Source organism: Nelumbo nucifera, chromosome 6 (genome assembly GCF_055504915.1).
Source record: "Nelumbo nucifera cultivar China Antique chromosome 6, China Antique-T2T, whole genome shotgun sequence".
Lineage (NCBI taxonomy): Eukaryota > Viridiplantae > Streptophyta > Magnoliopsida > Proteales > Nelumbonaceae > Nelumbo > Nelumbo nucifera.
This window is the reverse complement of record NC_142654.1, coordinates 49,476,779-49,489,884: the sequence shown is the minus strand read 5'-3', so window position 1 is coordinate 49,489,884 and position 13,106 is coordinate 49,476,779. Positions and strand designations below refer to the sequence as shown.

At 37.7% G+C, this 13,106-nt stretch overlaps 1 protein-coding gene across 2 annotated transcripts; it reads left to right on the top strand.

Moving 5' to 3' along the window:
* Nucleotides 1-784: 784 nt before the first annotated feature.
* On the top strand, nt 785-11,040 carry LOC104613054 (DET1 complexing ubiquitin ligase). Of its 2 annotated transcripts, none has more exons than XM_088889706.1 (4): nt 785-1,053; nt 3,090-3,147; nt 10,675-10,736; nt 10,842-11,040. In XM_088889706.1, exons 1-4 carry the CDS (start codon nt 970-972, stop codon nt 10,929-10,931), a joined length of 294 nt encoding a protein of 97 aa, XP_088745832.1. In that variant the 5' UTR covers nt 785-969; the 3' UTR covers nt 10,932-11,040. The 2 variants fall into 2 exon arrangements, with proteins under 2 accessions (XP_088745832.1, XP_010279045.1); XM_010280743.3 differs by having other exon boundaries at nt 841-1,053; nt 3,087-3,147.
* Nucleotides 11,041-13,106: the final 2,066 nt, after the last annotated feature.

The following is a 13,106-nucleotide window of genomic DNA, read 5'->3' as shown; positions in this document are numbered from 1 at the left end:
CCGCCAGACTTCTGCCAGACCTCCGCCGTTCGGTATTTGCAGCGACCGCCGTTGGTGATGATGGCAGCGTCAGGCTGTCGATGGATGGCACTCCTCCCTCTTCTCTTTCGACAGATGGGGCGAGTGTTTGAGAGGGATTGACTTAGGTTAAAATCAGGGATAAAAATGTAACTTCGTATAGGGGGTATAACGGGCATTTGACCTTTGTGTCCATGTTTAACGGTTAGGAGTACACTTAGTCAATTGTCAGAAAGAGTAAAGGTACACTTAGTCAATTTTCAAATAGTAAGGATAGAGCTAGTCAATTATCTAAACACAAGGATAATTTAAGAAATTTATCCTAAATAAAATACTTATATTTTATATTATATTAAAAGTCGGGCCGGTTTAGGCTCGGGCTGAGTTTTTTTTGACAAATCCCCAGCCTGGCCCAAAAATTATTCGGATTTGATGTTTTGGGCTCGATTTCAAACCCGCGGGATTAAAAACATGTACAAGCCGTCCGGAGACTGCGCTGGGCCGTCGGGATACCGGGCCGATGACTTAGGGAGGGTTAACAAAAGCAATGTACTTATCATTCTCTAGTTATTTTAACAAAAGCAGTCTACTTCATTGCAATTACCGAACTTAGGGAGGTTTCAGCAACGGTGAAAAACTTAAAAAAGGAGGTTTCGGCAATTTATTCCAACTAATAATTCTCCCACGGGCCACGGTGAAAAACTCCAGACTCCAGAGGACGCACAAGGAGGAGTTTCCAGTAATTCTACGTTTGATTTCCAGGGAGGGCAGTTTGGTCTGTTCCGCTTCTCCACCTGGTAAAAAACTGTAAACATTCCGTTTCCCTCTTATTTTCCTGTTTTTTTCCCCTCCCGGGCTTCCTCTCTCCTTCGCTCTCTAGAATGGAGCTCTAGCCTCTCTCTCTCTCTCTCTCTCTCCTCGATAGTCTTCACTTTTCTAGAGCAGCTTTTGATGGGGTCTATGCTTGGTGATTGGCCTTCATACAATCCTCACAATTTCAGCCAACTTCGACCGTCGGATCCCTCCAATCCCTCTGTAAGAACTGGCTTTATGTTAATATCTTCGTTTTGTTTCCTAATTTTAGCTGACTAAAAGTACGATCACGTCTTCCGTGTACTTTAATTTACGAGTTTTCGCCTTGATTCGGTTCCTCTCTCTCCGTCTCTTTCATTTTTCCGAACTTTGCACGGTTTTTGTAGTTTCGGTCCCTTTGCTTTGCTAGCTTTCTTTTCGTGCAAAATCAGGGTTTGCAGTATATTTACTTTCTTGTATTGCGAATTTTGAGGTCGATTTTTTTTTTATAATTATTATACAATCGAGTAATCGACTGAGAATTGGTAATCGACCTGAAATCTTTATGTGAGAAAAGACCTGTTGGAGGCGCGAGTTACAATGGTACTGTGGAGACTAGTATATACTATTAGAGGAGATCCTTTAATATTATGTATTGATGCTTTAGTTTATCCGTTGAAAACTTATTATTTGTAGTAAAAGAATTCCTTCAATGCTGATGGCTATTAATTAAATAAGGAGAAAATTTGTGGCCATCAAATTCATCTGTTAGGTTTAAACCGGTTAAGGTCTTTCTTTCCCAATAAGGTTGGAAAAAAAAAAGAAAAAAAACTCCAGCCAAGTTTAGAAACTTCGGAAATGTAATAGCATGGTTGTTGAAGAAACAGATTATAAAATGCCTATGGTCATTATACAAATCTAGCTCACAGGTAATCCATTTTTACATTACAAAGTATCTATGCTTGTTGAATTCCTTTGGTAGTAAAGTTTTACCATGAGTTTCTTGTTTATAGCTTTGTTCTAATGCACTGGTTATCCACTTCTCTTTTATTATTTCAAAGTTTCCTGATAAAGAAATCAGGGAAACCATCACCATTTTTGAGATTTTCAAGTAAATATTATATGAAAAGCTTACCAGTTTAGTACTAGATTGCTCGGTTTAACCCCACAACTAGCAGCACTTCATTTCAGGACAGTAGGCAATTAGAAAACAAAAGTTCTCCATTTTATAGACCCTAGATTTGCACCTCTCCCCCTACCCCCCTCAAAAAAAAAAAAAAGAAAAGGAATATTATAAAATGCCTATTACTAGTGACCTATATGTTCTACAAAGTACAAACTTGAAGAACTTTCTTCTAACTATACAGCTCCTATCACAGCCAAGAAAAAGGAAAATCTCATATATTCTATTTTTGGCACTTTCTAGTTCTTAAGGAGGAGATTGCTGTGTAATAGATGTCCTTAAAGAGAGCCCTTGGCATCTTAGGTTTTTGATTAGAGATACTAAGATTTTGGCTACTTCACTTAACAGCTTTTTCAACTGGACTCCCAGGGTGGCCAGTGTTCTCTAGCTGATCGATTAGCAAGGGATGGGATGGGGAGGTCAATCTATGTTTGGGGGGGGGGGGGGTCCAGGTTTGGCAGTTCCTGCAGTAGTATTAATTCTGAATTGTATACTTTTAATTTTTTCTCAGTTGCATGCTGTATGATTGAAAGTTTATTTCTCTCCCCTGTCACTAGTCAAATGTGCAGGGATACTACCATATATTACATTAATAAAATTTCTAGTTGTTCTTGATAAAAAAATGATAGCAAAAGGAAATTTAGTAAAATGACAAATAATGGTCTTTTATAAACACTAAACAAAATAAGATTTTATATAAACTAGAGATTTAATATAACAGGTAAACAGGGTTCTCCTAAAAATACTTTCTTTCTTAAGAGTCATTTTGGTAATGCTTCCGCATTTTCATTTTTCTTTGTCATGGTGCTTACCTTCACTTTTCAATTGCCTGTCTAACTGCGATTACTTCCACAACCATTTCCTCCTGTTGTTTCTGGTAAGTCTTTCAAGATGATGGATTTTTCTTATTATCTGTTCATTAGTGTTTGCCCATTTCTGAAAGCATATTCTCAATTTCTCATAAGATTTTGGTAGAGGTTATAATTTGTGGTTTCAGTTTATTTTAATTGAAAAACAAAGAAAGTAACAAGTTTGCATCCTGGCAATTTTCTTTTTGGTATAGGCCTTAATTCATGTTCTTGTTTCTTTTCAGAAGATTACACCTGCCACTTATCATCCTACTCATAATCGGACTGTTCCACCCCCTAATCAAGGTTAGAAACAGATTGTTTATCTCACCCTATCATTTTCTTGCTAGCATCTACTTTTTCTTGAAATGTGGTTTTAAAAACATTAAATTTTAAATTAATTCTGCTAAATGGGTTTATAGTATAATTCTTGGTTGCATAGTATTGGACGTTTCATGCTAGAAGTTCATACTTCGTGATATGCTGTAGCTATTGTTCTGGTTCCTTATATTCTGTTGCAAATCAAGAATGCAAGCTTTAGTGATTGACAAGAAATTTTTAAGTTTTTGTCAAACCATCTTGTAGATATGTTAGTTGAATACCTTTGTCCTGATTGGACATGGAAAAGGTTTTCTTTTTTTGATGAATGGACATGGAAAAGGTTGTTGCACATACTGATTGGGTGTTCAAGACAATTCAGTTATCATGTAAATATCATCAATTGCATGTTTAAACCATGTACTAGTGCTAGATGATAGATAATTATAATCAGTGTGGATGGATACCTTTGTCCTGATTGGACATGGCGAAGGTTGTTGGACATGCTGATTGGATCTTCAAGACAATTCAGTCATCATGTAAATATCATCAATTGCATGCTTAAACTGTGTAGTAGTGTAAGATACATAAATATCAAATTATTCAAATAACATGTATATACCTAAGATCTAGAAGGTTTGAGGTTTTCTACTATATGCAATGCTAGATAAATCCATATATTTCAAATCACAACCTTGTGGTGTTTCTAGAGAATAGCTAATTAGATATTGAGTTGTTTGAGTATTTGGTGGTTCAGTTTGCTAACTTTATGCCTGGGCATTGACTAGCGCAAAAGCTTTACCAATGAACATTCTTAACATGCAAAAGTGGCAACTAAAGATGGGAGCTCAAAGAATGTGAAATAGAACTAAGGAGTATGGAGAAAATACTATGATCTTTACATGGATAATGAGATAAAACTATAACATGCACATCATCATCATCATCATCATCATCATCCATGCCTTATCCCAACTATATCGGGTCGGCTATAAAACCATAACATGCGGATACATATAATTAATTCTATACATCAAAATTCAGAAAGTATACTCTTCTAATTCAGCCTGAAATGTTCAAAACGAAGCATTTCAAAGTCCTTCAACATTACTGCTCATCTTATTTAAGTTCTTTCAACTTTTCCAAATAGTGTACCGGTGGATGAATGCTTCCTTTCAAATATCCTGCTATTTATCTCTTTCTAGGATCCTTTACAGTTTACAAGGAGAATAGGAAAAGAGGTTCTGAAGGATTGTCCAATGTCCACAAGTACTCTCTCATCAGTCAGGAAGAAATAAGAGAAGGCAAATCTTTCCGAAAAACTGTAGAAACTAGAAAGTGAGCCCATTCCTCAGCTTTTTATCAACAGTACAATAGTAGATGGATGATCAACTCCTTTGCATAACTGCATGTGTTCTCCAAAGTTCTTCCAAATGAATAGTTAGATCTCAGGAGGAACATGGCACTTCCGTATCCTCTTCCATGGGAAGGAAATCTGCAGCCAGGCCTTAGAGGACACCATAAAAGGACTTAAAAAGGAAGATAACATTCCAATATGCTTTCCAACCTTTTTGCTGGAATATGGCTCATAGGAACATTAGTACTTGGAAGCAAGGTTCAAAGTGTTGATACACCTGATATGCATCAACTTGTGTATCAGGTGTTTCAAAGGTACACAACTTTCTTTCTTTTTCAAAATTTTACAGGGGCCTGCCTATGCCCTAAAAGTTGTCAATTCCTGAAACAGTTGTTATTTAGTGTATTGATGGGCCAAAATTACGATATAATATGCCTGATATGGGAGTTTGCTGCTTTTGCATGGCTGAAGGGGATTCAGTGGGCACCTTTTTATCCATTATGGTTGTGTCTCAAATGGTAATATATCTGGTGTATTGTATTAATACTTTGGACCTTGCTTGGGAGCTGTTAAAAAGAAGTCAGACGTAATATCCCCTGCTAACATACTGGGGATGGGGGTTTGCTGCTTGCTTTTTGCATGGCTGAAGGGGATTTGGTGTCAGTGAACATCTTTTTATCCATTATTTTTCTGTCTTAAATCTGGTAAAACTTTACTACTAAATCTCAGTATTTGACATTTTAGTCACAAGAATATGTATGGCATTTATTAGAGGCTGGTATTCAACTTTGTGTTCCCTTGGTGCAAGGAGATTATATGTATCCTTAATGTGGCATTTTGAGGTGTTCTTTGTAAATTGGTGCTTATCCCCTAATTGGTGTGTTCTTTGTAAATCTCAGAATGAGGACTGTCACCACTTACTGATCTCTTGCTCTTTTGCTACAGCTTTATGGAATTGGATTCTTACGTTGTTTGAGTGTAGGTGGAACCTGCCATCTGATACTAATTTGTTGTTTAGTCCGTCTATTTTTGAATGGCACACAAAGAGAGGGAGAATTATGTGGAAGTGCATAAGAGCAGCTTTGTTGTGGACAGTTTGAGAAGAAAGGAACACCAGAATCTTTTGTGAAAAAGAAAGGAGCTTCTCGGAAGTTAAAGAATATATTTTGACAAGGGCAATTCAGTGGCTGAAAACTCTAAAGATCTTTGATGCATACTCTTTTGATGACCTATGGAGAAGTTGGTTAGCAGTGGCTAATACTTCTACCAGGAAGGACAGATATGGGGTTGAATGGATGCCACCAGGGGAGGAGTTTATCAAGCTGAAATTTGATGGAAGTAGCCGAGGAAATCCAGGGCTTTCAGGCATAGGAGGAGTGCTGAGAAACAAAGATAGTAACGTGATATCTTTGTACTCAGGTCCTGCGGGTGTGGGAGACTCTTTAAGGGCTGAATTACTGGCTGCTGTACAAGGAATCCAGCTTGCAAATCAGCTAGGCATAGAGCATCTGATTATTGAAGGGGATTCCCAGGTGATAGTGGGTTGGCTGAAGGACCCAGACACTGTGATTTGGGGTTTTAGAGATCTTCTGAAAAATGTTAAATGGTTAACAAGGAATATGACAATCAGAGTTCAGTGGGTAGGCAGATCAGCAAACTCATTGGCTGATTCACTTGCAAAATAAGGGGTTTCCCGGGATACTTTATTTTGGGTTTCAGTGTAATTTCTTTCGTACTTATAATTCTGTAATTAGCTTTAAAGGAAAGGTCGCATCTCATGCCTTTCCACGGGTTGCATGTAACTCTTATTTGCTGGTTTAATAAAATCCGCTCATTTATCAAAAAAAAAAAAGTGGCATTTTGAGGTACATGGAAGAAAGGAATGCTGGAACACTAGAAAAGAAGAGATCCTATCAGTTTATAATTGATCCTTTGATTATTGGGGCCATACATTGCATACAAATATTGGAGATCTTTAGAGATATATGAATGAAATCTATTGTGATTGAGTGGTCTTGAATGAGAAATCATATTCTATAGAGAAGAGATAGTGGTGATTTGGTTCCTGTTCCGAGACTTCTATTAAGATAAACTTTGACAGTTGCTCTATAGGCAACCCAGGGGCCTTTGGGAGTTGAGAAGAGCTGAACTTTTATGACTGATGCATGTTCGCAATCTACTATCAGTATCTATGGGGCCACCAGAAAGTTGTTTTTGATGCTTCCATATATTGATAGGATAGGTGAAGGATAGTATGGGCATTATACTGCCAAATTAGAGTGTGAAATCTTTGGCTTATAGACAGAATTTCTTTTCCATTGTATTCCTAGATTTACCAGCTCTATAGTTGATAGTCTTGCAAAGTAATGCACTAAGGTGCATTGAGTGAGCTAGCCTTGGATAATGTTTCTGTATATTGATTTGATTGGTCATTGAGCAGCCCTGGTTCTTTTCTTTTAGTGTGCCTTGGACTCTATTTCTTCCTTTGTATTATCAGATACACAGTTTCTTGGATAAATATATGTGACATTTTATATTAATGAACTTACCATTTTTCATAGAAAAGGAATCTGAAATAGCAAAACAAGATTGGTAATCCAAAGAGGATATTAACAAAATAAAGGTCAAACAAAGATCCCTCTCCTCTTGATGAGAGAATGGATAATCTTTTTTCTTTCTGATTTTAGCACTTGGTCCCATCAAAGAAAGAACAAACTCCTATGTACTGTATTTGTTAGAATGTTGGACCTTTTCACTAGGACCCATCTTTGCTAATGATGTGCCATCATTTGCTATTGGAGCTTGCTTGCATACTAGTGTGCACATTCATTTGTTACCATGCATGGGTGCTCTAGACCAGACTGGCTTTTGAGCCTTTTTTATACTAAAATAAAATTTCATTAAAAATAAGAGGAATTACAAGGGGAAGGTGATAAGAAATCACCCAAGAGAAAAAGAAAAAAAAAACCCTACAACGAAATCAAATCACTCACAATCTACACAAACCCGACCAGGAGAGAACGGATCGTAGAACATCAACACTCAAACTCACTTTCAATATATCTGACCCAAAAAAAGCAACCCCAAGAAACTCTTCTCAAAGACAGAACTAATCCTCTTCCAGGCCTTCACCCTCAACCCACTTTCTACATCTCTGGCTTTTGAACCTTTGCCTGCTGCTATTCACTTGATTACCACACTAATGTGTTCACTTTGTTCATCATGCTGCTAGCACTCCGGTTTTCAAGAAGCAAGCAATGGTGTTGCTCAATATAGCATTCTAGTGCACATCGACATTTTTGTCTTGGGCATGTTTCAGTTTTGCAGCAGGAGCTTGCTTGAGGCATCCTAGCTGGAACAAAATAAAACGCATTAACTTCAATAAGAGAGATGGGGAGGGGGGATCTGGACACCTCTGCCATTGGACCTTGGATGGTCAACTTCTTTTCTAGGTTTTTGTATTATTAATTTAATCAACTAAGAATTGTATTCAAGGTGTGGTATTGCCACACAAGACTTATTGCAGATCCTGGATAAGTCTTGTGTCCTTTGTGATGATCATCTGGAGTCTACAGATCGTCTCTGCATTCATTGCCCGTTTGCTGCCCAGGTGTGGTATTACTTCTTGAAGGCTGTGGCCTGTGGGGATATGTTGGGTCATGCCTAAATCGGTTAAGGAGTTGCTCTGTAGTTGGAAGCTCAGTAATTTGAAGAAAAGAGGGAGACTGGTCTGGCTTTCTATCCCGGAAGCAGTGATTTGGGCTATTTGGTCTGAGAGAAATAACAGAATTTTTAAACAAAGAGTGAGAGGGCCCGAGGAAATAGTTCAGATGGCTGTTGGTAAACTGATCTCTTGGATTTCAGTCACCCCAGAACTCAGACACATAAATGTAACTCAGTTACTGAGAGATCAGTCAATTTGGTGCTTGTAATGGGGGGTTCTCAGGCCTGCCTTGTTGTTGGCAGGTTCTGTTTTTGTACTTTTATTAGTTTGATTTAATAAATTTATCTTACCTTTTCCAAAAAAAAAATTGTATTCAAGGCTTAGCCCCCAGGCTCTGGTATTTCTGAATTGTGATTGAGTTCCCAAGTAGGAGGAGATTAGCATTGGGGCTAGCTTGCTTTTATCCTTTGGTCATGGGTATGATGAGTTTGGCCCCTATATGATTGAGGCGGTCTCATTTACTTGGGCCATGCATAAATGCCCTCATATCTTCAAGGCCCAAGAACATCAAAGGGTTTTCATGTATATATGAGCATGTGGCTAAGGGTATCTGGCCCAATGTGACCATATTAATGTGGCTGTGGAAGGGAGCTTATGGGAGTCCAAGAGGGCACTGAAGATCCCAAATAATTGGTAGCATCTGAACTGAAGTATAGGTAGGATTTTTTAATTAAATATAAAAAATTGATCAGAGAATTTTTATTAACTGGAAATAATAGAGAAGAGAAAGATACAAGTAAAGGGTTTAGCTAGAGAGGCAGACCACTCAAAACAAAATACCGAACAAGGTAACCATGGTGTAGCAATTATTAGAGTGGTAGAATTAATTTTTGGGAGAATGACCGATAACCCCAGGGTCAATTTGTAGGCTCAAAGTACATTTGGGGTAGGTGCCAGCTCGGAATTGATGCCAATTCACGGGCGGGTATGGGTGCATACAGTGTGGTTTTTGGACCTTCTAAATGTTTATAGCTTTGCAGTGGGAATCAGAAATCTGTATTAGGCCTGTCCGTACTTTTCTGTTAATTTTATCACCATGTCTGTGGTGGGAAATTTCTGTCATTCTCCTTCCCAAATGTGCATCAGCTTTCTGCAGAATGGTTTTTACTTTTTAGCAGTTGCTATAAATGGTTTGTCTGAAGGCATGGTTTGGGTTCCCAAATGGAGAGGAATTGAATGATTTGGAAATGGAAATTTTTGTTACTTGCAATTCTTCTGTGGTCTTTACTGTGAATTTCCATTAACATCTAGGGAAGATGAGATGGTTGAAGGTTGACAGAATTTTTCTTTGCGAAATTCTTTGCTTTTTGCCCTTAAGGAAAAAAAGGGAAGTTCTTCCCTTGCATGTTTCATATAGAGAATTCGCATCCTCTCAAAGGTGGCATCTTTTTATGCAGATGTAAGAGACCATATATGGACAAAATCTAATCATTAATCATCACATTCCCAATGAATGTTCTGTGTGCATATTGAGCAAAGATTAGTTCGACATTTGCTTATAATACATTGTTCCTTTGGTCATAGGGTGTCATATTTGTTGATGGTTTTGGATAAATGGGCAATTCTGAATAGCCCAAGAATGATGAGAAATAGGAGGGTTGTATTAATAATTAAATTAGAATTTAAAGGAGATGCATGGAGGAAGCTTTCATTGCCGCAGCTTCAGTTCATTATATTTTGGGTCTTTTTTTTGGATTTCAGGGATCTTATATTTGAATGGGACTGTATTAATAACTCAACTTTAAATGTCTTTACATGGTGTTTGGAAGCGTGAGTGCTTTTTGGGACCGATTTTCAAGAAAAAATGCCTATGCTTCCAAGACCTATTTTTCACAAAAAACGCTTCTGCCACGTAGGCAGTGAGCAACACTATGCTGTTTGATAAGGTGATTTTTATCACTTTTTTTCATGTATGTGCTGACAGGTAAGAACCACATAACACATCAGTCAACTGTTGGGGGAAACGGTTCACCGATGCTTGGCCTTTCATGCATCGGTGGGGTCCCAATTTTCGAGGCATGTCCGATTTTTTAATAATCGGCTGAACCAAACAATGAGAGTGATTTTCATCACTGACGTGGCACTGTTTTTTGAAAAACGGCCACGGTTCCAAACATCCCCTTAATTACCATGCATAATGAAAGTAAAAGTAGATATTTTGCAATTTAAAATAGTTATCAAATAATACTATTGATTGCTGACTGGTACCATCAAACTAGTCTGACCTGATCATATCGCATTGACCCAGTTGGTTCTCTCTGGTTTGTCCTCTAAATTTGGGTTCAGATGACTGATTCGTGATTAGCAAGTTTTGTACCTAATTGTTTCGTTGAAGCTCGATAGTCATGCAGCTCTTTATTTTGTCTTGTTTATTCCCTGCGATTTTCTGATACATTTGTGGGATCCGCTGCCTAACTTCTATACTACCTACCAGTTATATCAACTGAAGCTACGAATATTCTTTTGAGACAGTTCTATCAACGTGCTGAGGAGAAGGTTTGACTTCGCACTTTGCATTACATCACCACCACACATGGGAGATACATTTTAAATATTCTGTTTTTATTTTTTTTTAGATTCTTACGGTTGATTAATTTGCAGTTGAGACCTAAAAGAGCAGCCTCAGAGCATCTGATTCCAGAGCACGGATGCAAACAACCTAGGGGTTCTTTTGCAGATTCGTCCGGCTGAGTCTTTTCATTAGAACGTTTGAGTTTTCTGCATGTCGAGTTCTTACTATCAAGGACGTTTGACTGTTAATTGAAATACAAGTTGAGTGCTCGCTCGCTTGGTTTTCTCATTTGTGTTGCATGTTTTGCCAGACATGTAGATCGTGTATTAATAGTTTCTAAATAGAACAAATTAAAAGGGGAACGGGGAAACTCGTTCCCTGATAGAATCAACGAAATGATCTTTATGCAAACGAGCTCAACAGTTGATCAAGGAGATAATACAGTTTTTTTACCCGGCCAATTCTCTCGGGCATCTCCAGGACCTGGGCCCATGATCCAGTTCATGATTTTTTATGACAAGTGGCTAATTGAACTCCAGATTTGGTAATCAAGAAAAAAGAAAATGTAGTCAGAGATTCAGAGTATTGGATTTTAATCTCATAAGAGATTCAGTCCAATGGGTTTGATTTGTCAATTACATGAGAAATTGCACCTACACACTTGATTGAAAAATTAGTTTTTCTCTTATAAAACCCAGTTTTGAATGTCTCACATTGGAAAATTATAAACTTTGTTTTGAATATTTTAATAGGAGTTGATTTACATTCTTTAGAAATAGTAGAGGAGAGTATGGGGGTTTGATACTGTGCAACGTGCGTGCGCGCGTGTGCAGCACAATGAGGCGCACTTTGCTCGCACCTGCGTGGCTCACGAAGGGCAGCTTTGATTTTGGTGCCATATTGACCGTTGATCACCGTTGATAAGATCGAAATCCACTTTCCCTCTCGTTCTCTCAGTCCGGTCTGTTACAGTCTCACAGAAGGTTTTTTCGGAGATTCTTCAACTTTGCTGGTTGTAGATTCTCGTCCAAGGCTTTGTTGTATCCTGAGAATGGATTTGCCTGTAATCCAATAGCAAACTTGGTGAAACTGAGTAGGGGCAAATAACGTTCTAAAGACAGTGTCTTCAGACACATCTCAAAGCTTCTCCTCCAAAGTTACAATGACCCAATTTTCCAACACAGAGCTCCTTATTTCGGTAGATTTTGGGCTACTTTATTGTAGATGTCTGCTACATGGAGTTTCACTGTTTTAGTAAGGTCTTAAGTGCAGTTTTTTTAGGCCTATGTCCTGCATATATTATTCTATAGAGTAGTTGATTTGTAGGCTTATAGCAATGGCCAGCCCTACATTAGGTCTCAAGGTAGTTCGATATGGTTGGGAGGAATCAGGAACCTAAAGGCTCCCCTAGTTGTATTATAGGTGGCATTTAAAATATTAGTTTTTTTGTCAAGCTACGTTATAGCAAGTCCCATTGGACACAAAGGTGACCAAAATTCCAATCCCCTAGTTGTATTATAGGTGGCATTTAAAATATTAGTTTTTTTTGTCAAGCTACGTAATAGCAAGTCCCATTGGATACAAAGGTGACCAAAATTCCAAGATTCGCTGCATTTTGGCATCGAATCTTGTATTGTTACCGAGTATGGTGCAAACCGATAATGTATTTATAGCTTTCTTTGTTAATGCTTGTATATCTCCCATCAGATTAAGTTAAAAATATGGAATTAGAAGATAGAATTAAGATATTGCATAATGGGGCATTTTTTTGTTAATAAGGCTCAGTTTGGAAGGAGTACAAATACAAAATTTTATAGTACAAATATATACAAAATAATACAAAATATAAGGCTTTGCACTCTACATATTTGTATTCGTACTCCTTCTAAACTGAGCCTAAGTGCTAAGTCTGACCCAAACTCAGCCTGTGAGTTGTTCTAATCATCATCATCTTCATCTAAGCCTTGTCCCAATTATATGGGGTTGATTACATGAATCCTGTTTTGCCAATATCCATCATCAAATTATATATCAAATATTCAAAATTATAGGAGTCTAAATCATCATCTAAGCCTTCTAATCAACATTTTAAAAAACAATTTGGAAACGGAACCGTTCTGGCCATCGGTTTCTAGGTTGATGGTCCGAATGTCCAGTTTGAATGGATGGCCCATTCTGACAAACAAATAAAAATATAAAAAAATAAAAAAATAATTAAAAATAAAAAACAGTCAAAAATCGTTGAACGAGTTGACGGTTTGACTGTCTAAATCAACGGGTTGTTGACTTTTTCAACGGTTTTGACCAAAAACCGGGTTTTAGATAAAATGGAACTGGTTGACTGGACAATTCTT